Source organism: Rhincodon typus, chromosome 6, assembly GCF_021869965.1.
Source record: "Rhincodon typus isolate 14 chromosome 6, sRhiTyp1.1, whole genome shotgun sequence".
Lineage (NCBI taxonomy): Eukaryota > Metazoa > Chordata > Chondrichthyes > Orectolobiformes > Rhincodontidae > Rhincodon > Rhincodon typus.
The window spans coordinates 4,193,607-4,221,564 of NC_063337.1; the positions used below are offsets into that span (position 1 = coordinate 4,193,607).

The window sequence follows — 27,958 nt, forward strand, 5'->3', positions numbered from 1 at the left end:
TTATCTCAGATTCTCTAGCATCGGTAGTTCCTACTATCTCTCCTTCGATGAAGGTGCAGAACTTATTACTGTAGTTCAGAATATAATGGATTATTTAGAAGGGTAAGCAGTGAAACTAGCGCACACACATGTACATACACACCATAAAATCATAGAATTCTACAGTACAGAAGGAGGCCATTCGACCCATTTTGTCTATACCGGCTCCCAAAACAGCTAGTCCCAATCTCCAGGCCTGTCTCCATAACCCTCTACATTCATCACGTTCAAATATATTTCCAGCTCTTTTGAAACCTCCTATCGAATCTGCCTCCACCACTTTCCCAGGCAGTGCATTCCAAATCCTAACAACTCTGCGTAAAGAAGTTTCTCCTCATCTCACTCTTAGCTCTCTTGCTGACAATCTTGAAATTGTGACCCCTAGTTACTGACTTACCAACTAGTGCAAACAGAATATCCTTTTTTTACCCTGTCAAAATTGTTTTCAATTTTTGGCAACCACAACAAGGTCACCTATAAATCTTAGACAACAAGGTGCAGGGCTAGATGAACACAGCAGGCCAAGCAGCATCATAGGAGCAGAGAGGCTGACGTTTCGGGCCTAGACCCTTCATCAGAAAAAGGACCCCTTTTCTGAGTTACAATTCAAGGAATTGGCAGTTCAGTGGCAGATTGTTGTTAATGCATTTCCAAGTCTGTATGGGGAGTGGCTTGGAAGGGATCTTGCAGGGGCTGGTGTTCCCATGTATCAGCTGTCCTTGTTCTTCTAGATGGAAGTGGTCACAGGCTTAGAACTTGGTTCAGTGAGAGAGGAAGGGAAAGCATTCTTTTGGATCGATGATAACTTACTGGGTTCCACTGTGAAAATCTCTCTTTTTGCAAGACAAATTCCCTTTAAGAAATCTTGACCCCCTTTGTTCCGTTTGAGTTGCAGCTTTGTCTAATTACTTTGGAGCTTGTGTCCTATCTTATTCTTGTTTGTTTAAAAATTCATATAAACAAACAGATGTAGCACACCTTTGCAGATTCTGATATCTCGTGAGGCTGGACCATAAATAAGTAAAATCGAACGTCACAAGCTGGCAAGAATGCACCAACACCTGTACATCATCAAACCACCGATCCTGACTGGTGTAAAGCTGACTTCCGTCTACTGGAGGGTCTTGCTTTTTATAGAACGCAAAATACGGTGGACGCTGTAAATCAGAAATAAATGCAGAGAATGCTGGAAAAACTCAGCAGACCTGGCAGCTTCTGTGGAGAGAGAGAGAAACAGAGTTAGTGTTTCGAGTTAGGTATGACTTATCTTCAGAACAGCCAAGTCACATCACCTCCAGCTGGGGACTTGTCAAAAGCCCAGAACGTGCTGCCAGGGAACATGGTTGAAGGAGATACAATAGCAACATTTAAGGGGCATTCAGACAGACACATGAACAGGCAGGAATAAAGGGATACGGAACGTGCGCAGGTACATGCAAATTAATTTAGAATGGCATCATGGTCGACACAAATGGGGGATGAGAGGCACTGTTCCTGTGCTGTACTGTTCTTTGTTCTATAACTTTACCAAATCAGGGTCAGCCTTTTTGTCCTCATTTCAAGGTCTCTTGGTGTTTGGGTAAGGATTCAATAAATTCTACCTTTGTGTTGATTTTGTAAATTAATAACAGCTCTGAACAGTGGTGAACTGCAGAGATGCCTTTTAATAAAGGAAGTTATTCAATTTTCAAAGCCCAAGATCAATAAACTGGACACTCAGTATCTATCGGAACATAATTATTGGAGTGAAGAAGAGAAGAACTTTCTGGCTGCCCTTGATAGTAATGTGGATACTGCTGCAATCCTTCACTTAATTCACCAGTTAGCTGACCACCTGGAAAGAAGATTTCCAGAAAATGTAATTACGAAAATGGCATGGATTTAACCAGGCTACAATCGCCAAGAAGACTGATTACGAATGTGGAGAAGACAGTATTGTGCAACTGATATCGAAATATTTCACTTTTATACAAAAAGTGGGGAGATGGCAGCCTAGTGGTGACATCATTGGACTGTTAATCCAGAGGCTCAGCGAATGTTCTGGGGGCTTGGGTGAATTCTGCCATGGCAGATGGTGGAATTTGAATTCAATAATAAAAAAAATCTGTGAATTAAGAGTGTAATGATGACCATGAAACCACTGCTGATTGCTAGGAAAAACCCATCTGGTTCACTAATGTCTTTTAGGGAAGGAAACTGCCATCCTTACCTGATCTGGCCTACATAGGACTCCAGACCCACAGCAATGTAGCTGACTCTTAACTGCCCTCTGGGCAATTAGGAATGGGGAATAAATGCTGGTCTAGCCAGTGATGCCCTCATCCCATAAATTAATTTTTTTTAAAAAAACTCGTAACTGTAAAATAATAAATGCACACTTAATAGTTAATAAATGAAATCGAAAAATGATACAATATAACCCCCACGCAATAGATGCAATGTGTTGCACAAACTACTCCAGGTTCTGCAGAGGCTCTGTAAAAGTTAGTGGGAACTCTCGTTACTATACAACTGCACCACCTAAACCAATATGCTAGTGAGGATGTTAAACTAGCCCTAGTGAAAATTTTAAGATAAACTCTCAAAACTATTTGAACATGGGATTAGGATCAGAGAATGTGAAGCTCTTTATGTAATATCAAAAATGCATCATAAAGTCACAGTCAGAGTCATGTAGCACGGAAACAGACCCTTCGGTCCAACTAGTCCATGCCAAACATAATCCCAAACTAAAGTAGTCCACCTGCCTGCTCCTGGCCCATATTCCTCCAAACCATTCCTATTCATGTAATTATCTAAGTGTCCTTTAGACGTTGTAACTATACCTACATCCACCACTTCCTCAGGAAGTTCATTCCACACACGAACCACCCTCTGTGTAGAGAACTTGCCCCTCATGTCTTTTTTAAATCTTTCTCCTCTCACCTTGAAAATATGTCCCCTAGTCTCAAAGTCCCCCATCCTAGGGGAAAGACACCTACCATTAAACCCTAACTATACCCTTCATGATTTTATAAACCTCTAAGGTCACTTCTCAACCTCCTACACTTGTGTTTATGGTGGTGAAAGTGTGAAAACTCAAAGACTCTTTCACTTGCAAAGTGAGTCCAAAGCAAAAAAAGTGAGTAGAACCTTAAAATTAAAGGCAGGCCACCAAGGAGTGACGTAGGGAGGCATTCCTTCACTCAAAGGGCAGTGTAAATCCAAAGAACTATTGAAATCCATGGAGATCCTTTGGAAACTTCAAAACAGAGTCATCGACTTTTATTAACAAAAGGTATTAATGATATGGAAACAAGGTGGATAGACAGCATTGTTGAATATTGGGGTCCCTTAAAAACTAATTTGTTTTGATATTTACAGTAAAGCATAAGATTCTAGTAATAAAAAGCTAGTAAAGAGTTACTTAACTTTCCAGAATTCCAGCACAAAAACAAAGGGAAGAGTTAGAAAACAAAAAACGGGTCACATTGCTGGTTAAACTACCATGAACAGTATATCAGGCACCAAATACACGCTCCTATTAGTGCATTGTTTTTGAAAGTGGGAAGGTTTTATTCTTAGAAAGAATAGTAAACTAATCCTCAGATGGAGGTGGGCCAAGGGGCAATGATCATCCAACATCATGACTGGCTGTCGCATGGCCATTGACCAAAAGGGATCTGACAATTGATTGACAAAGAGTAAAAAAAAACTTGCTCCGAGAAATATGATAGAACTATAGGTGGTGGAGGCACTGAACTGCCCTCTTGGAACCTCCAAACTATCAAAGATTGGCCCTTTTACATCTGGGTCAGGATGCAGTGTGTGGTTGTGGCAACGGTTCCACACACTGGGACTGTAGCACAGCACAACTGAACAACACATTAAATTGGTGATGGCAACATGTTAGTGACATGCCATCCAAGTTATGAGGATTCTAATTTCTAGCTTCACATTAGTACAGAGGACAATCACATTGGTTGTCATGCTGTTACGTTAGTCCTTTATGCTCAGTGTAGGAACAGTGGGCAGAATCCAGCCAAATCATATCTACTAACCTATTTATCCACTGCAGGTAAACAGGGTGAAGGCAGGATCCAAATCCAGCAATAACTGGACAATACCCAGGCTTTGCTGAAAAGTGGCAAGTAACATTCACACTACACAAATGCTAGGCAATGACTATCTCCAGTAAGAGACAATCTCATCACCGCCACCCCCCTTGACATTCAAATGGCATTACCACAACGGAATCCCCTATCAATATCCTAGGGCTCACCAGAAACTGAACAGGACTCATCACAAATACTTTGGCTACAAGAGCAGGTCAGAGGCTAGGAATACTGCAGCAAGTAACTCACCTCCTGACTCTCTAAAGCCTGCCCACCATCTACAAAGCACAAGTTAGAGTGTGATGGAATACTCCCCACTTGCCTGGATGAGTGCAGCCCGAACAACACTCGAGAAACTTGATACCATCCAGGACAAAGCAGCTCCTTGATTGGCACCACATCCATGAACATCCACTCCCTCCACCACCAACGGTCAGTAGAAACATCTACAAGATGCACTGAAGAGATCACCAAAGATCCTCAGACAGCACCTTCCATACCTACATCCATCTGGAAGGACAAGGGCAGCAGTTACTTGGGAACAAAAACAAAGTTGCTGCAGAAGCTCAGCAGGTCTGGCAGCATCTGTGAAGGAAAAATCAGAGTTAACGTTGAGTCCAGTGACCTTTCCTCAGAACTGATGATGGCTGGGAAAACGGCAGTTTATGTGCAGAAAATAGGGAGGTGGGTGGAGTAGGGAGTAAACGATAGGATAGAGCCCAAAGAGAGAGAGAGACAGTTGGACAGACAAAGGAGTTGATAATGATCAGGTTGGGAGGGTGAATAGTTGTTAATGAGGACTGTTAGTGACTAACAACAGGGGGTGTGTAATGGCAGGCTATGTGGTAACAAGGCCTGGTGTGTGGGGTAGGGGGCTGGGACATGGGAGAGTTTAGGCCCTAAAATTATTGAACTCGATACTGAGTCCGGACGGCTGCAGGGTCCCCAGGCGGAAAATGAGGTGTTATTCCTCCAGCCTGAGTTGGGCTTCGCTGGAACAATGCAGCAAGCCAGAGACAGATGTTGGCCAGGGAACAGGGTGGTGTGTTAAAGTGGCAAGCAACGGGTAGCTCAGGGTCTCTTTTGCGAACAGAACGTCGAGTCTACGCTTCATTTCTCCAAGGTAGAGGGGATCACATTGGTGAGCAGTGAATGCGGTAGACTAGATTCTGGGAAGTGCAGGTGAAGTGTTGCAGAATGGTCACTGGACCCAAAACGTTAACTCTGTTTTCTCCTTCACAGATGCTGCCAGACATGCTGAGCTTTTCCAGCAACTTTGTTTTTGTTCCTGATTTACAGCATCCGCAGTTCTTTCGGTTTTTATATTGTAAAGGGAGTGGTGACCAACAGGTGAACTGGGACTATTCCCACTTTTCAGGTGCTTAAAACCTTCTTGTCGCAACACTACACAAGCCGAATATGAGCAAATTAAAGAGATCATTCACACAATGTCACCCGATGGCATGAAGATGCCAGCTATTGCTTACTGGCAGTTCTGAGTCATGAGGACTGTGCATTCAGGTCCCACTCCAGTGATTTGAGGCTATCACTTGCTGCTGAGGTTACTGCCCTTCAGATAAACGCAAGGCCCCATCGGTCCTCTCAGGTGCCATGACAGTATCTCGAAGACAATCGGGAAGCCCCAGTCAACAAATGTGGAGCTGGAAAAGCACAGCAGGTAAGAAAGCATCAGGAAAGTCAATGTTTCCATCCAAAACCCTTCGTCAGGGTACCTACCGAAGGCTTTCAGCCTGAAACATTGACTTCCCTGCTCCTAGGATGCTGTCTGGAATAGGACTGGAACAAGGAAGACATACATCCATGATTCATCTGACACCTTACGCCGGTTTCAAAACTTCCAGTTTACTGGCTCCAGCCTCCTCCTCTTTACCATGGATGTGCAATCCCTTTACACGTCCATTCCCCACCAGGGCTCTCCACTTCTTCCTGGAGCAAAGACCTGAACCATCCCCACTCACCACCACCCTCTTCTGCTTGGCCAAGCTTGTCCTCACCTTCAACAACTTCTCTTTCAACTCCTCTCATTTTCTTCAGGTAAGAGGGGTTGCCATGGGTACCCTCATGGGCCCTAGTTCTGCCTGTCTCTTCATTGGGTACGTGGAACATTCCTTGTTCCAATCCTATTCCGGCCCCCACCAATAACTCTTTCTCTGATACATCGATGATATCATCGGTGCTGCTTCCCTCTCTCCTCTGGAATTGGAAAACTTCATCAATTTCACCTCCAATTTCCACCTTGCCCTCACTTTCACCTGGTCTATCTCTGACTCCTCCCTTCCTCGACATTTCTGGGGATAGACTGGCCACTAATATCCACTACAAACCCACTGACTCCCACAGCTACCGGGACTGTACATTCTCATACTTCCTGTAAGGACTCTAACCCATTCTCTCAGTTCCTCCGTCTCTGTCACATATATTCAGATGAGGCCAACTTCGACAAGGCAGCCTCCGAAATGTCCACCTTCTTCCTCAACCAAGGATTCCCCAGCCACGTTGTCGACAGGACCCTCAACTAGGTCCGACCCATCTCCCGCACTTCCGCCCTCACCCCTTCTCTTTCCTCCCGCAACAGCGATAGGGTTCCCCTTATCCTCACCTACCATCCAACCAGCATCCACACCCAGAAGATCATCAGACGCCATTTCTGCCATCTCCAGCAAGATGCCACCACCAGACACATATTCCCCTCCCCTCCCTTGTCTGCCTACCACAGGGACCATTCCCTCCGGGACACCTAGTGCACACTTCCTTCACCCCCAACACCTCCCCACAGCCTTATGGCACCTTCCCCTGTAACCAGCGAAGGTGCAACACCTGCCCATTTTCCTCCTCCCTCTCCAGTATCCAAGAGCCCAAACATACCTTCTCGGTGAAGCAACACTTCACCAGCACTTCCCAGAATCTAGTCTACTGCATTCGCTGCTCACAATGTGGTCTCCTCTACTCTGGGGAAACGGAGTGTAGACTTGGCAACCGCTTCGCAGAACATCTATGTTCTGCTCGCAAAAATGACCCTCAACTACCTGTTGCCTGCCACTTCAATGCACCACCCTGCTCCCTGGCCAACATCTGTCTCTGGCTTGCTGCAGTGTTCCAGTGAAGCCCAACGCAAGCTGAAGGAACAACACCTCATTTTCCGCTTGGGGACCCTGCAGCCTTCCGGACTCAATATCGAGCTCAATAATTTTAGGGCCTAAACTCTCCCATGTCCCAGCCCCCTACCCCACACACCAGGCCTTGTTACCACATAGCCTGCCATTACACACCTCCTGTTGTTAGTCACTAACAGTCCTCATTAACAACTATTCACCCTCCCAGCCTGATCGTTAGCAACTCCTTTGTCTGTCCAACTGTCTTTCTCTCTCTTTGGGCTCTATCCTATCGTTTACTCCCTACCCCACCCACTTCCCTATTTTCTGCATATAAACTGACGTTTTCCCAGCCACCATCAGTTCTGAGGAAGGGTCACCGGACCCGAACCGTTAACTCTGTTTTCTCCTCCATAGGTGCTGCCAGACCTGCTGAGCTTCTCCAGCAACTTTGTTTTTGTTCCTGACTCACAGGATCCACAGTTCTTTCGGTTTTTAGTTACTTGGGAACACTGCTCACCTTCAAGTTCCGCTCCAAGCTACTCACCATGACTTAGAAATATAATCGGCCGTTCCTTCATTGTCACTGGGTCAGAATCCTGGAATGCCCTCTCTAAGGGCACTGTGGGTCAACCGACACTGATGTGGACTGCAGTGGTTCAAGAAGGCAGCTCATCCCCACTTTCTCAAGGGCAACTCAGGGCAGACAATAAATGCTGGCTCAGCCAGCAACACCCACATCCCACAGGTAACACTGCACAGATAGATAGATGGTGATGTCTCTCAGCCTGGGTCCCCTTGTTTGCTTCCATGCTGTGACCATATGACGCCTCAGCGCAACTCCTGAAGTTAAGAGGCCGCGGTTGCAATTTTCTCAACTTTGATATTGTTTAAAGAATTCAATTTCTCCTGTCTGCCTGTGTGTCAAGGTACTCAGCACTTGCCTCGCTCTTCTTGCATTTAGTGCTTCCTTGAAATCCAATCTGTGTCCTCTGCCTCTTTGACAATGAAAGAGGCTTTAACACCCAACAAAGATGAGGCAAACAAGGAAAGGTGGCACCTCATGCTCAGTCAGTGATTGCTGCTGTGCAGGCAACATTTAAAAGCTACCAGAATGAGGTGCTGTTGTTCTGGTCATGCCCAACACAGCCCTAACGGCGAGGGGGCAATGGGTCCCACATGAATAATGAAGCAGTGCTGAGGGCAGAAAAAAACACTTCAAACGGAATTTCAAATTCTAGCGTCGGAAAGTTATAAATCCAGCATTTGGTGGAATGTCCAATCCCTGTGATTAGTTGAGGTGTTGCCATGGAGAATGCACCAGGGAACCATTACACCAACTCCCGCCACACACACACCCTCAGTGTTTTGTTTAGTGCAAAATGGCAACAGTCCTGGCCATACTGCTTTTACCTGCACACAAATAAATAATTAAAACCCTAAGTCATACTCACCTGAAGAGAATCAAGACAGCAGGGCAAGGTGGACAAGTAAGCAGGATTATCTGTAATAAAAGTACATCCAGTTAATCTGTTGTATGCATTCTTAAATGTCAAGAGAACGAAGACTGATTGTACAGCAGTAAAGGAGATCATTTAGAATGGTACCAGGGGTGAGGGGCTTCAGCTATGTGGAGAGACTAAAGGATTTGGTGCTTGTTCTCTACACAGCGGAGCAGGTTTTAAGGGAAATTTAATCATGAAGGCATTTGATACATTAAACACAAAGAAACTATCAACAAAATAGTCAGTAAGTAGAAGACAGAATCAGTATATGTATAGGTAGTGAGAGAGAGGCAGAGCGAGAGCAAGAGAGAAAAACAAAAGGGGCAGCATGAGACAGAAAGAGAGACAGGCCAAGTGAGTAAGACACAGTGAAAGCAGGAGTGTGTGTATGTGCGTGTGTGAGACAGAGAGAGTGTGTATGTGTGGGGTTAGGGAAATGTTTTGATTGAAAGGATAGTGCACCAATTTTCAAAAGTGATCACTTGAGATAAATGCTTGAGAAGGATAACTATCTTGTGGGAGGGACATTGGAGGCAGTGCAGAGAAGCTTCACCACAGGAATGGAGGTATTTCGTTATGAGGAGAGGTTGACTAGGTTGGATCTGTAATCATTGGGGTTTAGAACAATGAAAGGCAACTTATTGAAACAGACAAGAGGCTTGATAGGGTAGAAACTGAAATTTGAAGCTTGCCCAAAGATGACCATGTAACCATTTTTGATTGTTGAAAAAACTCATCTGGGTCACTCATGGTAATCTGCTGTCCTTACCTGCTCTGACCTATATATGACTCCAGAGACATAGCAATGCCTTAACTGCCCTCTGGGCAATTAGCAATGGGCAATAAAAGCTGTTGTAGCCAGCAATGCCCAGATCCCATGAACGAACAAAAAATACTCAGCACAAGACTGCAGGTGACACTCAGATATATGCATCCACGAAACAACTGGTATCCAGCTCTTTACAACCAATGTGATATCCTTCTTTCTTGAGACTATAGGACTAAAAATAAATATATTTAGCGCCTCTGTAAAACTATTCCAGTCATTAACAAATTTTGTTAAAATTAAAAGAAAGTAGATTGGATAGCAAAGGAGGCATTTGGGCTGCTTGTCTTTATTGGTCAGTGCATTGAGTATAGGAATTGGGAGGTCATATTGCAGCTGTAGAGACATTGTTTCGGCCACTTTTGGAGTATTGTGTGCAATTCTGGTCTTCCTACTTTAGGAAGGATGTTGTGAAACTTGAAGGGGTTCAGAAAAGATTTACAAGGATGTTGCCAGGGTTTGGAGGATTTGAGCTATGGGGAAAGGCTGAATAGACTGCGGCTATTTTCCCTGGAGTGTCAGAGGCTGAGGGGGTGAACTTAGAGGTTTATAAAATCATGGAGAATGGATAGGGTGAATAGGCAAGGTCTTTTCCTTGGGGTGGCAGAGTCCAAAACTAGAGGCCATAGGTTTAAGGTGAGAGGGGAAAGATTTAAAAGGGACGTAAGGGGCAATGTTTTCATGCAGAGGGTGGTGCGTGTATGGAATGAGCTGCCAGAGGAAGTGGTGGAGACTGGTACAATTACAACATTTAAAAGACATCTGGATGGGTATATGAATAGGAAGAGTTTGCAGAGATATGGACCAAATGCTGGCAAATAGGACTAGATTATTTTAGAATATCTGGTCGGCATGGACAAGTTGGACCACAGGGTCTGTTTCTGTGCTGTACAATTCTGACTCTACAACAAAATTACCTTTTATAAATAAAAACAACGCCCTGAAGATTGTTTGCTTTATCAAAATATTGTTCAGCTAACTCTTTCCCAGAAGGAAAACACATAAAACTTCTGAAATACATGTCTCTGTCCAACTTGTTGCATACACTTCAGAATGGCATTCCAGTGTAACCAGTATGTTTGTTTCCAGGTAAGGCTGGTTTTCACTCTGGGTGGTCCCAGAGGTTCCACACTGAAACACAGAAACCAGGAGCAGGTGTAGGCTATTTAGCCCTTCAAGTCTGCTCTGCTATTCAGTATGATCATGGCTGATCCTGCATCTCAATACCATTATTCAATTTTCTCCCCATTCCCTTGGATGCCTTGAAAAGCTCAAAATTTATCAATCTTTTTCTTGAATATCCAGTGACCCGGCCTACACAACCACCAAGGGTAGAGAACTGACCATCCTTTGAGTGAAAAAAGGTTTGAGGCTGTGTCCTCCTGCTTCTTGATTCCCCAACCAGGAGAAACAGCCTCCCTGCATCTTAGTCTGTCTAGATCAGATCCCCTCTGATCCTTCTAAACTCATGAATACAGGTGCAGTCAAACTGGTCTCTCCCCCAGGACACTCCAGCCATCCCCTGCATGTGACTCCAAACCCACAGCAATATCTTGTTAAAAGCCGAGTGAACCTCTGCTTTTGGGTAGCGAGACCAAAACTACACACAATACTCCAGGTGTGGTCTTACCAGCGCTCTGCATAACGTAGTGAGGCATCCCTATTTCTGAACTCAAATCCTCTTGCAGTGAAGGTTAATATACCATCTGCCTTCCAATTTGCTAGCTGCACCTACCCGTCTACTTGCACTGATTCGTGTACAAGGATACCCAGATCCCTTTGTGCACTTGCACTTCCCAATACATCACCATTTAAATAACAACAATCTGGCTCTCTGGAAAGGTAAACTTCATATTTAATATGATATATTGTGTCTGAAATGAGTTTGCCCACTCACTCAACTTGTCCAGATTTCTCTGAAACCTTGCATTCTTCTCAGAACTCAATTCTATCTCATTTTGTGTCATCAGCAAACTTGGAAATATTGCATTTTGTTCCCTCATTCAAGCCACTTGTAGATAGGCTGTAAATAGCTGGGCTCCGTTAGTAATTGTCTGCCACTCAGAAAATAAAAACCATTTATTCCACTCACTGCTTCCAATCTCAAGCAATTCTCAATCTAAGCCAAAATGTTACCCCCAATACCATGCATTTTAATTGTGGCCCCTAACGTGTATTTATTCTACCAGTTCCATCCTCAAAACAGTCCAGTCAATTAATTAAGCATGATTTCTGTTTCATAAGTCCATAATGACTTTGTCTAATCCCATTAATTCTTTACAAGTGATCTATTATCCTATCCTTTATAGGGGTCTAGCATTTTTCCCACTGCTGATGTCAAGCTAACTAGTCTGGAATTTACTTCCTCCTGTGTTATAAAGAATGGGATTACATTTGCCACCCTCTAATGTATAGAGTCTATAGAACAGTATACAAAATCTGTCCTGGGCTACCCACATTGATGCGACAGTCAAGACAGCACAACCTCAGGAAGCTAAGGAAATTCAGCATCTCCATAATGACTCTCACCAACTTTCACAGACGCACCATAGAAAGTATTCTATCTGGATGTATCATGGTTTGGTACGGCAACTGCTCTGCCCAAGTCTGTAAGAAACCACAGAGTGTTGTGAACACAGTCATGCAAGCCAACCTCCCATATGGAGTCATTCACGGGATAAGGGCGTCGCTGGCTTGGCAGCATTTATTGCCCAACCTGAATTGCCCAGAGGGCAGTTAAGAATCAACCACATTGCTATGGGTCTGGAGTCACATGCATGCCAGACCAGTTAAGGACAGCAGATTTCCCTCCCTGAACGACATTCACCAACTAAATGGATTCAAACAGATGAATCAATGCTATTAACATCAAAAAGAAGTTTAAGAGCTTCACAGGCACTAGTTAGGTGCTTAATCTTACTGCAACTAATTAAATAACTAAAACAGGAACTGCGGAAGAAACTCAGCAGGTCTGGCAGCATCTGTGGAGAGGAAACAAAATTAAGGTTTTGAGTCCAACATGAATCTCTCTGAGAAGGGTCATTGGACTCAAAACATTAACTCTATTTTTCCCTCGCTCCAGAGTTGCTGCCAGACCTGCTGAGTTTCTCCAGCAATTTCTGTTTTATTTGTTTAGATCTCCAGCTTCCTAGGTGCTTTATTTTATTTAACTAAATGATTATTCATCACCGTTATCGTTTGTCGAGATTTGCTGTGTGCTAAATGGGAGATAATTATAACAATGGCAACATTACTGGACGAGTAATGCAGAGTCCCAGGCTAATGCTAGAGTTACATGTTCAAATTCCACATGGTCAGCTTGTGGAATTTAAATGCCATAAATTAATAAGTTTAGTTAATGCATAAGAATGTAGAATCAAAAATTAATCCCAGTAAGGTGACTCAATTGTTGTAAAATTCCATCCAGTTAGAAACAAAATAGTAGCAGCAGCAGGCCATTTGAGTCTGCTCTGCCAATAAATGTGATGATGGCTGATCCCACTCAGTTTCCTGTTCCCACTTCCTCTCCATATCCTTTGCTCTCTTTGGCCCCAAGAATCATATACAGCTCCTTCATGAAAACATTCATGGTCTCAACTGCTTTTGTGGCAGAGAATTCCACAGGCTCCCTGCTCTCTGGGTGAAGACATCTCTCCTCATCTCAGTCTTAAATGACTTACCCAGTATCCTTGAAATTCTCATTCTGCACTCCCCTGTCATCGAGATCACCCTTCCTGCATTTAACATCGACAGAAATGCATTTAATCGGGCAAAAAAAAAAATTGCAATTCTTTTAACGATCCTCCAGGACACACTCCATAGCCTGTCTGAGAGATGGATTACACAGTTTTCAACAACAGTGGATATCTACTGATAAGAGACTTTTTTTTAAAAAAAATGTTCTTGGTTTTGCCAAGGCTGGAGTATGACCCACAGGCACACGGGCAATTTTTTAAATTCATTCATGGGAAGTAGGCATCACTGGGCAGGCCAGCATTTATTGCTCATCCTTATTTGCCCAGACAACAATTAAGAGTCAACCACATTGCTGTGGCTCTGGAGTCACATGTAGGCCAGCAGATTCTTTTCCTAACGGGCATTAGTGAACCAGATGGGTTTTTCCGACAAGCAACAATGGTTTCATGGTCATTGTTAGACTCTTAACCGAAGATCCTTTTCTATTAAATTCAATTTCCACCATCTGCCGTGGCGGGATTTGAACTAGGGTCCCCAGAACACCAGCTGGGTCTCTGGATTAACAGTCCAGCGATAATACCACCAGGTAATCAGTCTCCCTGCTTGTCCATCTCCGCTTGTGGCAATTAGGAATGGGCAGCAAATGCCCACCTTGTCAGTGATGCCCACATACCATGAAAGATTATGTTAAAAAAAAAAACCCTCACCTATCACCCCATCCACATCCAGAGGATCATTTCCTCCACCTCCAGACATGTATTCTCCTCCCCTCCCTTGTCAGCTTCCACAGGGTCATACCTTCTGAGATACCTTAGTCCACTTCTCCACACCCCCACAGCACCTTTCCCTGCAATCATAGAAGGTGTAACACCTACCCTTTTACTCCTCCCTCCTCACTATCCATGGCCCCAGACACACCTTCCAGATGAGGCAGCATTTTACCTATGCTTCACTCAATCTAGTCTACTGCATTTGCTGCTCACATTGTGGCCTCCTACATTGGGGAAAACGAAGCATAGACTGCTTCATAGAACATCTACGTTCTGCCCACAAAAACGATCGAGTTTCCAGGTGCCTGTCACTTTTACACATCACCCTAGATAACCAGGTATACAGCAGGATGAACACAGCAGGCCAAGCAGCATAGCTGACGTTTCGGGTCTAGACCCTTCTTCAGAAATTTCTGAAGGGTCTAGACCCGAAACATCAGCTTTCCTGCTCCTCTGATGCTGCTTGGCCTGCTGCGTTCACCCAGCTCTACACCTGGTTATCTCAGATTCCCCAGCGTCTGCAGTTCCTACTATCTCTGAAACACATCACCCTGTTCCCTGGCTAACATCTCTGTCTCAGGCTTGCTACAGCGTTCCAGTGAAGCTCAGTGGAAGCTGGAAGAACAGCATCTCAATTTTTGCTTAGGAACTCTACAGCGTTCTGGATTCAATATGGAGTTCAACAATTTTAGGGCTTGAAGCACCTTCTCCCATGTCCTTACCCCAACCCCCACACACCAGGCCTTGTCATCACATGGGCTGCGACCACAAACAACCCATTGTCAGCCACCAATGGTGCCCATTAGCAGCTATTCATCCTCCCAGGACACCTTGTATATCTCAGATTCTCCAGCATCTGCAGTTCCTACTATCTCTGAAACAATTTTAACCCCACTGCCTACCCTGAAGAAGTTACCCTCCTCCCTCCGGAAAAACCTCAGTGGATCTCTTCTATCTGCCTCCCCCTCTCTCCCTATTTATTTCAGAACCCCCTTCCCCTCCCCCATTTCTGAAGAAGGGTCTAGGCCCGAAACGTCAGCCTTCCAGCTCCTCTGATGCTGCTTGGCCTGCTGTGTTCATCCAGCTCTACACCTTGTATATCTCAGATTCTCCAGCATCTGCAATTCCTACTATCTCTGAAACCTTTACCTGCCCAATTGTGTTTCTCTCTCTCTCTTTCTGGGCTCCATCTCTATCATTTACTCCTTCCCCCCCAATCTTCAGCATATATACCATTCTTTTCCCAGCTACAGTCAGCTCTGAAGGAGGGTCACTGGACCCAAAGCATTAACTCTGAGTTCTCTCCAAAGACGCTGCCAAACCTGCTGAGCTTTTTCCAGCAATTTCTGATTTTGTTACAAAAATGAATGCCGAGAGTGTGAAAGATGTGACAGACACACAAACATTTCTTTTCAGTGATGTCTGAAAGTACCTAAATACCATTCTTTTGCAAAGGAATCTGCTGTCAGAAAAGTCGACAAGTCCAACAAATTGAGAATAGAAAGCTTCCCTCATTATAAAGAACTATTTCACAGCCTCAAAAGGGTTATCACCACCGCAGCACAATGTACCATGTGTGATTGTACAGCCGTCAGAACAAAGTGTATTTTCAGCAACGCTGTTTTGACTGTGCAGCGATTATCTTTCACGAACAATTGATGACTCTCACAGAGTCACTGCTCTATGTACAATGATGAAATATTAGCAACAGGGCTGACACAGAATGCTATGCATTACGTTGGCAGGTTATCACATTACCCAGTCCTCAACCTTTTGTTTCACAGAGGTTTATCACCAGTTCCTTTATGCCGATTAGCATTTTTGTTGGGTGAAAGCAAATTCCAGTTTGAAGAGAAGGCTGTCCCAGCTGGGATCAGGTTACAGTGAAGTTGTCAGGCACCAGGAAGATAACAGCTATGGGATGTGAGCTAATGTCAAGCTGCAGGGCACAGTTCACTAGGTCAACTTTAACAAACTGCTGATTGAAAAAAGCCCACATCTAAAGCCACTGAACTTTGTAAAATCAGTACCTTGACATGTAGCAATTCACTTCAGTCTGATCTCTGGGGGGTGTGGGTGGGGGATTTTGAGAACGTGGGACTTGGGAGGTCCAGGTTAACATGGGCTCCTAATGCATTGCTTCTCACTCTACTATTCATTGAATTACATTTTTATATTTTTAACAGGGTAGATAAAGATTAGCTATTTCCACTGATTGGGGATTCTAGAATCCCCAAGGTTAAGTCCTATCAGGCCATAGGGTGCTCTCTCATTTGAGAGAGACAACTGGTGATGGTTTAACCCAAGGGTCACCACACCTCAGGGAAGGGGGAGGTTGAGAAGGAGAGTCATGGTAACCTCAGCCAGTGCAGGAATCGAACCCATACTGGTGACATCACTCTGCATGCAAACCAGCCATCCAGCCAACTGAGCTAACCAACTAAACTAGGGGGCATAGTCTGAGAATTAGGGCCAGACCATTCAGGCAGCACTTCCACACAATGAAGGGTGGTAGATGTTTGGAACTCTTGTCCACAAACAGCAGTACGTGCTGGATCAGTTGTTTATTTTGGATCTAAAATTATACATTTTTGTTAAGCAAAAGGCATTAAGGGATATAGGCCAAAGACAGGTATATGGAGTTTGGACACAGATCAGTCATGATCTCATTGAATGGTGGAACAGGCTTGATGGGCTAAAGGGCCCATTCCTGTTCCCATTTTCCTACCTTCCTATGTCCCACCAGCTAAAGATGTACAACCCATTGTATTAACTTGTCTTCCTTATAAATCTGATTGCAGTTTGACTCATACCTTTTGACTTTCCTCCATGTGGAACACACACCAACTACACTGCCACCCCACCCCCCTCCACCCACCAACTCATCTAACATCATTCCGTTCCTCTCCTTCTCCTGGTGGGAGAAAGGGCATGAGCACAAAGAAAATCAAAGCTCACAGTCCAGTGCAGTGCTGAGAGAGTGCTGTATTGCTGTAGATGCAGTTTATCAGCCGAGACATTAATCGGAGGCCTCATCCATCCTCCCACATGGAAATAAAAGATCCTGTGGCACTATAATAGCAGTGGGCGCTGCTGGCTGACCAGCCTTTCTTGCCCATCCCTTGTTGCCCTTGACAAGGTGGTGGTGAGCTGCCTTCTTGAAGCGCTGCAGTCCTCCTGCTGTGGGTTGACTCTCAATGTTCTTAGGGAGGAAATTCCAGGATTTTGACCCAGCGACAGTGAAGGAACGGCGATATATTTCCAAGTGAGGATGGTGAGTGACTTCGAGGTGGTGGTATTCCCATGTATCTGCTGCCCTTGTCCTTCTAGATGGAAGTGGTCATGAGTTTGGAAGGTGCTGTCTGAGCATTAAAAAAACATGCCGATCGTTATCACATGTCAGCTCTTGTTAGCACCTGTTCCATAAATTTGCTGTTTCACTTCCTCCAATGAAATGTGACTACTCTGTTTAAATTAGCTCCAAAGTGCTTTGAGACATCCAGTGGAAATGAAAGGAGCTACAGAAAAGTAAGTCTGTCTCTTGTAGGGTCAACTCTTCTTGCCAACTTGCTTATTTTTAAAATTACCTGCTAAAAAAATCTAGGCTGTGTGACAGTCCCTGACTGAAGCACACAGCTATTCATCGTCACCCAAGGAAACCAATATCATTGTTTCTGAAAAGCAAAGTCCTGTTTTCTTCATATGGCCTTTGAGAAATACTTTGTTTAATAAGATCAGAATTGCAACATCCTGCTGCAAGGCTACACAAACACTTGGCTGCAACTGAAATCTCTTTGCAAACCACAGAATCATAGAATTATTCCATTGCAGAAACAGGCCATTCAACCCATTGTGCATGCACCCTTTCAATGATCTAGTCCTACCCTATTATCTATTGCTGATCTCCTGCATTGTCCTTTATCCCTGACAGCACTATTACCCAAAACCCTCGGCTGGCTGACAGACATTATTGGATTTGGTTTGATTTATTATTGTCATCACATGTACCTAAGTACAGTGAAAAGTTTTGTTTTGCATGCAGTGCAGGCAGATCGTACCGTTCAGAATGTGTAAGAGCAATAGAACAGACCAAGGAGTACAATGTTACAGCTGCAGAGAAGGTGCACAAACAGTGAAATCAATGCTAAATTTTAAATTTGAGAGGTCCATTCACGAGTCTAAAAGCAGCGAGGTGGAAGCTGTTCTTTAATCCGTTGCTACGTGTGTTTAAGCTAATCTTCATGAATCTGGCAAGACCTGCATTGCTGTTTGAGAGTTACCAGCATGTCAGGAGCTAGCAGGTCTATACTGCCAGATTATAAGCAGCTTCTTAACCATTTTGCCACAACCCCAGGCCATATAAATCACACTAGGCACAAACAAAAGCCCACGGTAAGTACTGCTACTTCGCTAGAACTTACACGCTATTTAGCTGAAGTCTAAATCCCATTGAAGCACTCAAAAGGGAATTAGATAGTTATTTGAAAAGGAACCATATACCATATGAGGAGTGGAGAAGGAGGAGAAAATGGCACCGAGTGAAGTACTCATTTGAAGGGCTAGCTCATATACAATGGGCTGAAAGGCCTTTGTCTTCACACCACCAATTCTGTGCAGTGAATATCTTTTGCTCCAAAACAAAGATCCTCTCATCCAATCAGCAAATCATTCCAAGCCCTTCTCGCTCACGTACTTATCCCAATTTCTGTTAAATGCCAATACTGCTTGTCTCAGTGATTGTGGAATTCCACATTCTCACCACTGTCCGGCAAAGAATTCGCTTGAATTTCCTTTTGTGGTTTATTAATGGTTATCACCAGAACAGGTTTAAAGAGGAGACGGGAAAGACTTAAAAAGGAACCCGATGGGCAACTTTTCTCGCAGAGGAAGCTGCAGGTATGGAACAAACCGCCAGAGAAAGTTGTAGAGGCGGGTACAATAGCAACGTTTGAAAGACATTTGGACAGGTACATGGACAGGGAAGGTTTAGAAGAATATGGGCTAAAATGCTGGCAAATGGGACTAGTTCAGTTTAAAAACCTGGTCAGCATGCACGAGTTGGGGTAAACAGTCTGTCTCCATGCTGTATGACTCTTATGACATCCCACAGTAGAAACACTCCATATATTTAGTCTAATCAAACTTTTCCTACAGGTCTTTAATGTATCACGGCACACTAAGGTTTCTCCCTCAGACCTACCCCTAAGGATATGGGGTGGGCCATTTCAGGATGAAATGTCTATACACAGACAGTGGTGTGCCTGTGGAATTCTGTCACAGAAAGCAGTTGAGGGCAAAAATATTGAATGTTTTCAAGAAGTTAAATACATTTCTTGGCGGTAAAGGGGTCAAAGGGTACGGGGAGAAAGCGGGAACAGGGGACGGTTGAATAACGGAGCAGGCTCAAAAGGGCCAAATGGCCCATTCCTGCTCATATTTTTTAAATGTTCCTTTTTACCACCACCACCAACCCACCCCTCCACCCAAGAGTGAAGAATGCTGGCGTTTTTGATCATTGATTAGTATTTTGATGTAACTGGCCCCATTTATTCCTCAAACAACATCCTTAAAGCAGACAATCTGGTTATTAGCACATTCCTGTGTGGGAGCTTGTCATACACAAATTGGTGGACTATCCTACATCACAATTCCCTTTCTAATGGCATTGTGGGTCTACCAATAGGAAGAAGACTACAGTGGTTCAAGGCAGCAGTTCATTACCACCTTCTCAAGAATTACTAGAGATGGGCAATATATGCCCATCCAGTGGTGCCCACGAATGAATACCACAAAAAAACAGCAAGATCCTCCAGCTCCACACTGTGTTGTCAAGGTCAAAATTACCTCACTGTTTGTCAATCATCATGGGATGCCTGGAGGCTATGAAAAGTGTGGCACAATGCAAATATTTTAAAAACAACCAAACTGGTAGTTCCCCTGTAAATACAGGCTGCAATTACTTAAACACCACAATTCAACAAGGTCCAGATACATGATAATGCAAACAGGACAAATCAACCCAAATAAACTGGAAAGTCAATTCCCATGCGCCAGAATGCAGGCACAGCCAGCAGTGACATCGCAATGTGTGTTCACATGGTGATCAGACTGTAGAGACTTTCCATGTGCCTGCGAAACAATGTGAGGATGCCAAGCAAGTAGGATGAGCCTCATGGATGGACAGTGGGGGAGAGTGGTGACAGAGGGGGTACATGCACAGTGGTCTCAAGGTCCCAAATAAACAAGCGTATGGTGGCCCGAAGTGAGGGGCTGAGGTCCAAGCCAGGACATTAAGAGCAGACAGCAGCATGTTTCAAACCCAGGCTAGACTGACACACTCACCACAGCGGGAGTAAATACCTGTATGATTGTATTACTGTATTATTGAAACATTGTTAAAGCATCCTTTGCATGTTGGCTTTTCAACGTAGAGGTCTCCTTGCTATTTGTCAGATATGTATATGGAATATAGAACATAGAACAGCAACAGGCCCTTCGTTCCACCATGTCTGTGCTGACCATATGCCACTTTAAACTATTCCCATTTGCCTGCGTGCCTCAAAAATGTGTCAATAGTGAAAGTGAAAAACGGGTATTTATTTCCAATAAAAAAATGAATTTTCTGCAACTCAAATAACAAGAATATAGAACAGCTGAACAAGTACTGAATATTGTTCCCTAATAAAATGGGGATGTAAATGCAAGACAACAGATATCAGGGTAACAAATTATTCAGACCTCCCGTACAAGCATGATCATATTTATGTGATAATTTACTTGGGGGATTGTTGTAATCAGTGTAAAGAGAGTTCCTTTAAACAAAATCATTTTGGCTGACACACCTAGGAAAACAGGTAAGGTACAACACAAGAGATCACAACGCACTTGCATCCACATGCAGGACATTACACAGCAAATTATTCACCACAGGGAGGAGTTTTGTTGCTGGATATAAAAATCTTTACCTCCAGGACAGAGTAGAAAATGGATTGCTAAACTCAGCTTTCACTTTTGGAACACGGCCCCAAATTAATTTTACAGATTTTTGAGGCTAATCTCAAGATATGGATGTCACTGGCATTTATTGTTCATCAATGATTGTTAATTTTATATGAATTCTGTTTAATTATATACAGATGATCAGCATTTGTTGAGGTTTTACTTGAGCTTATGTAAGGGCTCTCGTGGTGCAGTGGTAACGTCCCCATCTCTGAGCCTGAAGGCCTGGGTTCAAGTCTAGCCTGCCCCAGTCACGTGTAATTACACCTCTAGATAGGTTGATACCTTGAACACAGAGGGCTCTTGTGATGCAGTGGTAGTGCGCCTACCTTTGAGCTGGGATGCCTGGGTTTAAGTCCCATATGCTGCAGAGGTGTATAATAACATCTCTAAACAGGTTGATTAGGAAAAATATCTACAGAACATATAAGTAGCTACTAATCTAAGGGTATGGTGGGTAGTGGTAGTGTCCAAACTGCTAGGTCAGAAGGTCCAGGTTCCAAAATCCCAACTGCCACTAATGTGCATGAGCCTAGGAAGCCAATGCAGCTGGTCAGAAAATTAGAGGGAATATTGATTATAACATGCCCATGATGGGTACTTACATATACAACTCTTGGAAATTGTGGGGAGGTTGAGTTAGGGGCTGCATGGTTGGAATGGTCAACTCCAGAATACAAAACGGAGTAGAAATTGACCAAGTAGAAAGTTATATCTTTCTCCAACCGGCTTTCCAGAATAGAACATGGTGTGTCATCTTCCTGATCCATTCTAGTTGTAGTTTGCTATAAGGAAGTGCTTTGTTTGGCCACTTTAGAGGTCACCTAAAGATAAACTAGGTTGGTGAAGAATTGGAGTAACAGACTATATAAGGACTGCAAGTTTCCACCTGGGGGGACATTAGTGCATCAGTGGAGATTTTTTTTGCAACAATCTGACAGCTTCGCACACTTTTAGTGAAACCACATTTTCTTTCAGCAAAAGAGAAGATGGGGAGGCGATGGTTTAGTGGTATTATTGCTGCACTGTTAAATAGGATCCCACCACTGCAGTTGGAGGAATTTGAATTCAATAAAAAAATCTAGAACTAGGAGTCTAATGACGACCATGAATTTATTGTCAATTGCTGGAAAAACATCTGCGCTCTGCATGCACCAACCAACCTGACCTTCCAGTTGCCATCCACTTTAACTCCCAGCCCCCTCTTCCTCCATCCTTGGCCTCCTCCATTGTCCGAGAGGGGCCAAACGTGAACTGGAGGAACAACACCTCATATTTCACCTTGGGAGCTTACAGCCCAATGGCCTGAACATTGAATTCACCAGCTTCAAAAATCTCTCCTCTCCCAACCTGCCCATCTTCTGACTCACCTACCCACTGACCAACAACAATAACCCCCTACCTGCATCCACCTATCTTCATCTCACTTACCCTCCCCCTAGCCCCATCCTCCTCCCTCTATTTATTCTGGGCTTCCCTCCCCCTTCCCAGTCCTGACAAAGGGTTTCAGCCCCAAAAGTTGACTTTCCTGCTCCTCAGTTGCAGTCTGACCGGCTGTGCTTTTCCAGCACCACATTTATGGACTGTTGGAAAAACCCATCTGGTTCACTAATGTCTTTTAGGGAAGGAAACTGCCATCCTTACCTGGTCTGGCCTACATGTGACTCCAGACTCACAGCAATGTGGTTGATTCTTAACTTGGCAATAAAGATTATTTTGCACATTCCCATTACCAATAGCTGAACTATTAACAAAAGTCAGGTCAATCATGAAGCTCTTTACAATTACAAACTCTAAAGTATAATTTTTCAATCTCATCCACTGGATTTTTCCAGCATTACAATACCTGAATTAGGTTGAGACATAAAACTGTTCAATTTACTCATGGAGAGAGAAATGTCTTTTTCTATCCCCCAAGACACGCTTTGGATAGTGAAAAATATATGAATCTCAGGTACACCATCAATAATTTAAGCAACATGTTGCTTTCTATCACCCTTTGCAATAAAGGAGGTGCTTCCTAACTTTACTTGGTGTAAGTTTCAACAGGTGTAACACCATCCCCATTCCCTTATCCCAACAAATTACATCTGGAACCATTTAAGTTCATTTCTTTATTGAGATTTTTTGGAACTAAGAATCTGAGAGTCTAGAGTCACATGTAGGACAGACAGATCTTCTAAAGGGGAGCATTAGAAAAATAGGTTACTAATCAACCTATTCAGAGATGTTACGACGCATCTCTAGAGCGGGTGGGACTTGAACGCAGGTCTCTTGGTCCGGGTAGGGACATTAGCACTACACACAATGGGGCAAATCATTGGAAACCACAGTTTTGCCCATGGGGAACATTAGTAATCTAGATTGGGTTTAATGCCAATCACATCATGGTCATTAATAGCCAATCCCAGATTGTTAATTCACCTGCCCTGGCCGGGTAGATCACAGATCATTAACCGGGACCCTCCATTACCAGTCCAGTGACAAAACCACTAAACCATTGCCCAAAATACAGTAGCAACTCATCTTATCCATGCCAATGCTCATAGCTCACGGGGAAGGGAGATGATGGCCTAAGGGTATTAATCGCTGGACTATTAATTTAGAGACCCAAGTAATGTTCTGGAGACCAGGGTTCAAATCCTGCCATGGCACATAATGGAACTTGAATTCAATAAAAATCAGGATGACCATGATGTCAGACCCACAGCAATTTAGTTGATCCTTAATTAGGAATGGGCAATAAACACGGGCCCAACTAGTAACACCCACATCCTGCAAATGAATTTTTTTAAAAAACAAAAAGCCTCTTCCTGTCATCCAACCTCCAGCAACACACACTTAAGAGTTAAGAGCAAAGAAAAGATCATTCAATCCCTCAAACCTGCTCCACTAGTCAAACAATCATGACCGATCTAATGTGGTCTCAATTCCACATTCTTGCCTTTCCTCCCCACATGATCCCCTTGGCTATCTTTTACTGCTCGTGTTTGCATTTATTGAGTTTTGCCTCAAAATGTTTCCCCAAAATATTAAATTATTGGGGTGAGCTGGGGTTCAGTGGCACTGCACTTGTCCCCGAATCACAAGGATAAGTCTCCAAATCCCACACCATGGCTTGAGCACAAACACCAATCATGACACATCAGTGCAGTACTGGAGTGCTGCACTGTTAGAGATGCCTTCTCTCCGATAAGATGTTTAACCAAGGTCCTAACTGCCTGCTCAGGTGGATTTAAGATTCACAGTACAATCTGAAAGAAGCTCAGGGTGTAATCCCCAGTGTTGTCCTAAATATTTTGCCCCCATCACCATAAATAAGAAATTTTTGAAAACAATATTTGGTCATTTTAACTTTGCTGTCTGCAGGAGGCTGCTGAGTGTAAATTAGCTGCTGTGTTTCCTACCTGACCACCCTTCAAAAAGATTTAATTAACAGTTCACTAATTGTAAAACACAGAGAAAGGTGCTATATAAATACAAGTCTTTTTTTCCTCTCTTTTTAACATAGTAGATGAGACTGTTTTCCCCCCCATGTGGAAGAACAACATACCTGTAGGGCAGTAACAACATGACAAGGATTCAGCAGGTAGATGAGCGTTTTGGTCGCACACTTAAATCCAATCTCCAACCCGAAGGTCAGGCATAGGACAGCCTGCAGGAGGTTTCTCCCCAGAGTCTCCTCACATTCCTGTGATGATGTTTGTAATGTCCAATCCTCCTGAACACCTCTGATTTTCCTGTAGGCCAACACAATTTGCAGCAAGGATACAGTGATCATGATGATAGTCTCCAGGATACGCTGACCAACTGGCAGGAAGGCAGCACACTCCTCTCCACCATTGCCAGAGATGCTGGGGTCCACTCCACCGTACACCGCCTCCAAGATATTATCCAGCTCCAATCTGGTCATCTTCAGAAATGGAGAATCCCACTTGACATTCACTCCTCAAACTACGAGCGTTATAACTCTCCACAAGCCCACAGAATAAAATGAAACCTAATCTTTTTAAGCTTCAAGATGAAGTTTCCCCAGCCGATAGGGCTCATGGGCTGAATTTAATTAAAAGGGAAATCTCTGTGCTTTGCTCTTGATCTTTTACATACAGATATTTTTTAAATTTTAAAATTCACTGGGAAGTCTCACCAACATCTCTCATTCAGAAATAATGGGCTGCCCATTAAAGTATGAAAGAGGAAGAGTTGAAGGAACAAAACACTTTTTAAAAAAGTACAGAATGAGGGAGCTTTTGGTTTGAATTCATTTGGCGATTATTTCGGCTCGAGGTTTACGATCCTAACAAAAAGTCATTAATTTTTTTTAACCGCTCATTAAATTCTTTCTCCAACCCGGGGAGATTTCCACGGAGATTATTTCTAATTGTTTCCACAAACCCAGTCGGTTGGGGGCGGGGGGTGATGTTAGGTGGGGATCAGGGCTTTCCTGCAGACTCCGGTGATGGAAACTTCCCTCCTAGAGGTACCTGGCTGCTCCTTCCATCACTGGGCCGGCTGCTCCCTGCTCGCTACTCGCTACTCGCTACTGCTGCCAGTGGTAACTGTGGGGCTGAAAACTGACGGTCCCGCTACTCCCTCTAACTCACCACAACAAGAAAACAACTCCCCGCTCACCTGAAACCGTTTACCTGTACTGCTCACCTGGCACTCCCTCAGCCAATCACCTGGAGCCCTCTTCTCAGCCAATCACCTGGAGCCCTCTTCTCAGCCAATCACCTGGAGCCCTCCCTCAGCCAATCACCTGGAGCCCGCCCTCAGCCAGTCACCTGGAGCCCTCCCTCAGCCAGTCACCAGGAGACCGCCCTCAGCCAATCACCTGGAGCCCTCTCTCAGCCAGTCACCTGGAGCCCACCCACAGCCAATGACCTGGAGCCCTCCCTCAGCCAATCACCTGGAGCCCTCAGCCAATCGCCTGGAGCCCTCTTCTCAGCCAATCGCCTGGAGCCCACTCTCAGCCAATCGCCTGGAGCCTTGTCCTAGCTAATTACCTGGAGCCCACGCTCAGCCAATTACTTGGAGCCTTGTCCTAGCTAATTACCTGGAGCCCACTCTCAGCCAATTACTTGGAGCCCTGTCTCAGCCAATCACCTGGAGCCCTGTCTCAGCCAATCAACTGGAGCCCTGTCTCAGCCAATCACCTGGAGCCCTGACTCGGCCAGTGAACTGGAGCCCACTCTCAGCTAATTACTTGGAGCCCTGTCTCAGCCAATCACCTGAAGACCTGTTTCAGCCAATCACTAGGAGTCCCGTTTCAGAGAAAGCAGGAACTGCAGATGCTGGAGAATCTGAGATAACAAGGTGTAGAGCTGGATGAACACAGCAGGCCAAGCAGCATCAGAGGAGCAGGAAGGCTGACGTTTCGGGCTTAGACCCTACGATTTCACAAGCCTCAAAATCTCCCCTCCCCCTACTGCATCCCAAAACCAGTCCAGTTCATCCCTGCCTCCCTAACCTGTCCTTCCTCCCACCTGTCCCCTCTTCCCACCTCAAGCCGCACCTCCATCTCCTACCTACTAACCTCATCCCGCCTCCTTGACCTGTCCGTCCTCCCTGGACTGACCTATCCCCTCCCTAACTCCCCACCTACACTCACCTTTACTGGCCCCATCCCCGCCTCTTCGACCTGTTTGTTTCCTCTCCACCTATCCTGTCCTCTATCCATCTTCTATCCGCCTCCCACTCTATTTATTTCAGAACCCCCTTCCCCTCCCCCTTTTCTGATGAAGGGTCTAGGCCCAAAACGTCAGCCTTTCTGCTCCTATGATGCTGCTTGGCCTGCTGTGTTCATCCAGCCCTGCACCTTGTTGTCTCGGATTCTCCAGCATCTGCAGTTCCTACTATCTCTGGCCTAGACCCTACACCTTGTTATACCAGGAGTCCTGTCTCAGCCAGTCACCTGGAGCCTTGCCTCAATTAATCACTGGTGCCCTATCTCAGCTAATCACCCGGAGTCCTGTGCTAACCAGCCAGAGCTGGAGTATGTGTCGCTCAGATTTGCAGAATTGTTATCATAGAATCCCTACAGTGTGGAAGCAGGTCATTTGGCCCATTGCGTCCACACCACACCTCTGAAGAGCATCCCACCCACACCCCCACCCTATCCCTGTAATCCTGCATTTTCCACGGCTAATCCACCTAACCATACATCCCTGGACACTATGTGCAATTTAGCATGGCCAATCCACCTAGCCTGCACATCTTTGGACCCTGGGAGGAAACTGGAGCACCCGGAGGAAAACCCACGCAGACACGGGGAGAATGTGCAAACTCCACACAGTCACCTGAGGCTGGAATCGAACCCTGGTCCCTGGTGCTGTGAGGCAGCAGTACTAACCACTGAGCCACCATGCCACCCCAAAAGGACATTAGTCAACCAGATGAATTTTTAAATAACAAATTACATTGTTGTGTTTTTGTTTATATTTTGAATTTGAATTGTGCAATAGGTGAGGTATGAACCTATAGCTCTTGAGCATTAGGCCTGGGTGCTGGATTACTAAACCAGAGATACTACAACTACACCAACTCCCCATGGGAACACTACACCAACTCTCCCCAGGTAACAGAGAAAGACCATTCAGCCCATTGTATCTGCTCTTGTACTGTTATGTAGAACCTTTCCCCACATCCCTGCACACCATTTCCATCCAAATTGAGATCTAGTTTCCTCCTGAATGCTTCAATTGAACTTTGAAAGGACAGTCTTAGATCTTCTTAGATCTATCCTCAAAATTGAAGTTTCTCATTCCTGGAATCATGCTTTAAAATTTCTTCTGCACGCTCTCCAATGCATTTTATCAAAAACGTGGCATCTACAAGTGTACTCAATACTCCAACATATGATAAAACAGGCCTGCGGATGCTGAAAATCTGAAACAAAAGCAGAAATTGCTAGAGA

General features: G+C 44.5%; 1 protein-coding gene across 5 annotated transcripts in view; it reads right to left on the bottom strand.

Moving 5' to 3' along the window:
• Window positions 1–25,719, bottom strand: part of LOC109917067 (transmembrane protein 164-like) — a 39,537-nt gene extending 13,818 nt beyond the window's left edge. The window contains exons 1-3 of one of the 5 annotated variants that reach the window (XM_048597923.1): window positions 25,702–25,719; window positions 24,596–24,955; window positions 8,701–8,750 (exon numbers count right to left, since the gene is read on the bottom strand). In XM_048597923.1, the coding sequence (XP_048453880.1) occupies window positions 8,701–8,750; window positions 24,596–24,955 (410 nt within the window). In that variant the 5' untranslated portion in view covers window positions 25,702–25,719. Of the gene's footprint in view, window positions 1–1,017; window positions 1,204–8,700; window positions 8,751–24,595; window positions 24,956–25,674 lie in introns of those variants that run through there. The other 4 variants (XM_020516844.2, XM_048597925.1, XM_048597924.1 and 1 more) reach the window with 4 other exon arrangements.
• Between the last annotated feature and the right edge of the window lie 2,239 nt (window positions 25,720–27,958).